At 43.4% G+C, this 4,559-nt stretch overlaps 3 protein-coding genes across 3 annotated transcripts; all 3 read right to left on the minus strand.

The window, feature by feature from the left end:
* Positions 1 to 3: 3 nt before the first annotated feature.
* Positions 4 to 261, minus strand: LOC111649105 (histone H2A-like; the record flags this gene model as incomplete). The annotated part of the gene is made up of 1 exon (XM_023398873.2): positions 4 to 261. A coding segment is annotated over exon 1 (253 nt), but the record flags the coding sequence as incomplete, so codon positions are not given.
* A 1,119-nt stretch (positions 262 to 1,380) lies between these two features.
* LOC111649102 (histone H3) lies at positions 1,381 to 2,567 on the minus strand. The gene has a single exon (XM_023398871.2). It carries the CDS (start codon positions 1,848 to 1,850, stop codon positions 1,440 to 1,442), a length of 411 nt encoding a protein of 136 aa, XP_023254639.1. The 5' UTR covers positions 1,851 to 2,567; the 3' UTR covers positions 1,381 to 1,439.
* A 240-nt stretch (positions 2,568 to 2,807) lies between these two features.
* Positions 2,808 to 3,433, minus strand: LOC111649104 (histone H2B 1/2-like). The gene has a single exon (XM_023398872.2). It carries the CDS (start codon positions 3,387 to 3,389, stop codon positions 3,018 to 3,020), a length of 372 nt encoding a protein of 123 aa, XP_023254640.1. The 5' UTR covers positions 3,390 to 3,433; the 3' UTR covers positions 2,808 to 3,017.
* Positions 3,434 to 4,559: the final 1,126 nt, after the last annotated feature.

Below are 4,559 nucleotides of genomic sequence, written 5' to 3' on the forward strand. Positions count from 1 at the left end.
GCTGCAGGTGGCGGGGGATGATGCGGGTCTTCTTGTTGTCGCGGGCTGCGTTTCCCGCCAGCTCCAGGATCTCAGCGGTCAGGTACTCGAGCACCGCCGCCAGGTAGACGGGAGCTCCGGCACCGACACGCTCGGCGTAGTTGCCCTTCCTCAGCAGCCTGTGGACACGGCCGACGGGGAACTGGAGCCCGGCCCGGGAGGAGCGGGTCTTGGCCTTTGCTCTGGCCTTTCCTCCGGTCTTACCACGTCCAGACATGTTGTAAGTTTGAGTTTTTCAAGCAGAAAGAAAAGTATCTAGCTGAGGCCGACAACCGGATATATATACACCAACCTGCTGCTTCCGGATTGGTCACATTGAGCGTAACGGTGATCGTCCAATCAGAAGAGAGTTTACGTCACGAAGACTTTCCGCTCCGCGCCTTGTATGAGATTTCAAAATCATGTTCATCATATTCATGCGACGATGACCGTTGTGTTCAAATATGAAACTTTCATATTCATGTTAATCACTCTAAATGTTAATATTCAGTATATTATCCCATTAAAACTATTAATACTATGCTATTAAAACCTACATCAATTATTTTTAACCATCTTGAGTCACTTACAAATATAAACAAACATCACAAACAAGTCTCTTGTTTTATAGTCCATCATAAGGTATTGCATATTCCTTCCTGTATCTTGTATTAAGAAAATTATATCTCAGTAAATATAAGTCAAAAACAAGAAAATGAAACAGTCGCATAGAGATCGAGAGCAATGAGCAAAATCTTAGCTAATATCTTAACACTAAATTGTAGTTCTTGAAGGATCTCGTTACAGAAGACTCTTAAATCAAATGTTTTATGTCATCTTCTTCCATTGTACAGAAATCACATTTGTTGCTGATCTCAGCAAATCGTGAGATGTAATCGTTCAATGGTTGTGTGTTGTGAATTATCTTATATCGTAGTTCTTTTATTTTGATAGGAATAGTACGTTTGTAAACAAGAAGCCACATGTTTTACACTGAATATTGGTCTGCAGCTCCACAGCATCACGGTGATTTCTCCTCAGTGGAAAGAAGATGAGACATGTTTTCTGCTCATATTGTTTTCACACTTCAACATATTCAGCTCAACTCGACTGATATTGACATATAGAAAATGTTTATTACCTCTAATCATGAAAGTCTATCTAGATTAAGAAAAACTAATTGTTAATGATAATGAATCTAACACACAAATGTCTGTATTTTACATTTATTTTATCTTAATCGTTTTAAGACTTTATTACTTTATTTATTAATGAGTCAACCAACGGATCAATCAGCTTGTGTATGGTTCTTGCTTCATAGTGCAGTTTTATAAAAAAGGTCTGTTGCTCTTCCAGAACATGTTTGTGGCTCTTAAAAGAGCCGTTGTGTGGGGGAGCTGGTCCCGGGTCGGGCTCAGACTCTAAGCCCTCTCCCCGCGGATGCGGCGGGCCAGCTGGATGTCTTTGGGCATGATGGTGACCCTCTTGGCGTGGATGGCGCACAGGTTGGTGTCCTCGAACAGGCCGACCAGGTAAGCCTCGCTGGCCTCCTGCAGAGCCATGACGGCGGAGCTCTGGAAGCGCAGGTCGGTCTTGAAGTCCTGAGCGATCTCCCGGACCAGGCGCTGGAAGGGCAGCTTGCGGATCAGCAGCTCGGTGGACTTCTGGTACCGGCGGATCTCTCTCAGAGCCACGGTACCGGGCCTGTAACGGTGAGGCTTCTTCACTCCGCCGGTGGCCGGGGCGCTCTTACGGGCGGCTTTGGTCGCCAGCTGCTTCCTGGGAGCTTTTCCTCCGGTGGACTTCCGGGCGGTCTGCTTGGTTCTGGCCATTTTGGATCGTCAGTGTTTCTCTGTCTGAGCAGTGAAAGAACGTATTCTGCCTGAATGCAAACAGCGGGTTTATATAGGAAGTGCCGGAGCGAGGCCAGCGCTGATTGGTCCGAGCCGGGAGAAGCGCGCGCTGTGGGTGACCAACTATTGGATTAAAGGAATTTGAAAATTCAAATAAACCAATCAGCAACGGAGGTGTAACGGCTTCTGAAGAGGAAACACTAACGGCTGTTCACATTGTAAGTAAAGGAGCTGTTGTTCAACTTCTTGTTTATAATGTACGAATAATGGTTGTTGTTTTGTTATTGTTGTTTATTTCACTGAATGTTTCACTTTCACTGTTGAATTTACTCAAAAGAAGAAGGAAACGGCTGTTTGGCGGGAAAAATAAAGCGGTGAAAATATTCAAAATAAAGCCGACACTTTAAGTGATATTAGCTTTCATCTATGTTTTGTTTGTTTGTTTGTTTTTGTTTTAAGTGGCTAAACGTGTTTTTGCAGATGTCCCGGCCACAGCGGAACATCGCGGTGTCGCTCCCGGCTGCTTTCTCCAACCCGACCCGGTTCTAAAGGTAACACCCTGAAGTACGTCACAAAACACGTCAGATAAGAACCAACCATCACTTTACCACCTTGTGTGTAAACACACACCTTGAGCTTATTGACAGTGAATGACATTCACTATGTGACATTGTTGATAAATTAAATTCTACCCTAAATATTGTGTCAACATCCTCTAGTTACTTATTTGATGTTTAAAATTTTAATTCATTTTCCACTGATCTTATGCTTCATTATGGAACCAGGATCAACTCTGAGAAATAAATAAACCAATAAATCAGTCAAACACCAGAACATACTAGTGGCTTATTAAATTTAATGGAGGAAATCATCTACAAATAAGGTAAAAACATTTAGAGACCTGGAACTTCTCTATAACACACCTGGGGCAACAGTGACACTATGTGGACCTAAATCACTGATATCGAGTTTTTAGAATATTTATCACAAAACAAATGGATTCGTTTGTAATAACTCGGAGGAATTGTTCTTAGTTGAATGAGTGTGTGGCCCTGAAAAGGGCCTTTATGTATTCGGTACCAGCAGCTGGTTACTCGGAGCCGGTTACTCGGAGCCGGTTCCTCGGAGCCGGTTCCTTGGAGCCGGTTACTTGGAGCTGGTGTACTTGGTGACGGCCTTGGTGCCCTCAGACACGGCGTGTTTGGCCAGCTCCCCGGGCAGCAGGAGGCGGACGGCGGTCTGGATCTCCCTGGAGGTGATGGTGGAGCGCTTGTTGTACTGAGCCAGGCGGGAAGACTCTCCGGCGATGCGCTCGAAGATGTCGCTGACGAAGGAGTTCATGATGCTCATGGCCTTGGAGGAGATGCCGGTGTCGGGGTGGACCTGCTTCAGCACCTTGTACACGTAGATGGCGTAGCTCTCCTTCCTGGTCTTCCTCTTCTTCTTGCCGGTCTTAGACACGGACTTGGAGACGGCTTTCTTGGAGCCCTTCTTCGGTGCTTTCACTGGGTCAGGCATGGTTAGATATCGATGATTCTGGTTCCAAAGACGGATAACTGGTTGAGAAGCGAACGGTCAATATGTACGTCCTATATGCAAATGAGACTGTACTGTTGCTTGCACAAGATTGGCTGTCTTACTAACAACACTGCGCATGCGCTACACAAGAGACCATGATACAGTGAGCTGTGATCTGACGGCCGCAGTCTGTAGGTTTATAACGTTAATGTTTTAACACTGCGCTGCTGCAGCTCTGTGGAAGGTATCATTGATATCATTATAATTTAATCTATCATAATTAATTAATAATGATATAATCTTTGACAAACCATCCAGTTTATGCAAAGCTGCGATGAACAATCTTACACTCTGTTTTCCTGACATTGTTTGTATGAGTTAGTTTTAATGAGTTAGTTTTAAAACCAAGATGATCAAGTTTACCGAATACCAAGATCTTAATATTTATTATTCTCCCCATCTCTTTCCATTTTCTTTAGAAGTAATTTTTATTTTTACTTTAGCAACTCTTTAATAATGTGAAGCATTATGAGTCATTGACATTCACAGGTTTGCATGTCTCACACAGAAGTGTGTAAAGCAACAAAGCTGTTACTGAGGTGTGTGAGAGAGAGAGAGATATATTGAGGGCAGAACATTTGATTAAGTTGTTATCAATGAGGTATTTTAAATCAACAGGCCATTCCACAGTGCAACAACATAGAATATATATGTGTTAGTGCAAATCATTTAATTAAATTTCTTGTAGTATAAATGCATATTTATCACACTGAACTGACAGTCATCTGGTGTTTGCAGGATTCATCCAACGTTTTATTTTGTAGTACAAACAGATTTATCCTTATTAGCTACATCATTCACAAATGTTTATTAAATCAAAGAAGAAAACAGGATGAATGTCTTGAGGTTTAGTGGGTAATCAAGCTTGTTTTTACTGTGTTGACATGTATGTTGACGCACTGTTAGCATGTTCAAACATTTGTAGAGTAAATAAAAGAGGATTAATGTCTTGAGGTTTAGTGGGTGGCTCTTAAAAGAGCCTTGGAGTGTGGGGGTGAGCGGGTGAGGGTGAGTTTAGCCTCCGAAGCCGTACAGGGTGCGGCCCTGCCTCTTGAGGGCGTAGACCACGTCCATGGCGGTGACCGTCTTCCTCTTGGCGTGCTCGGTGTA

The sequence above is a fragment of the Seriola lalandi genome, unplaced genomic scaffold (genome assembly GCF_002814215.2).
Source record: "Seriola lalandi dorsalis isolate HSWRI2012SDOR001 ecotype SW California unplaced genomic scaffold, Sedor1 jcf7180002049951, whole genome shotgun sequence".
NCBI classification, from domain to species: Eukaryota; Metazoa; Chordata; class Actinopteri; order Carangiformes; family Carangidae; genus Seriola; species Seriola lalandi.

Coding starts and splice junctions, on each gene's coding strand:
- LOC111649104 (XM_023398872.2), bottom strand. CDS start 3,389: ATGCCTGACCCAGTGAAAGCACCGAAGAAGGGCTCCAAGAAAGCCGTC.
- LOC111649102 (XM_023398871.2), bottom strand. CDS start 1,850: ATGGCCAGAACCAAGCAGACCGCCCGGAAGTCCACCGGAGGAAAAGCT.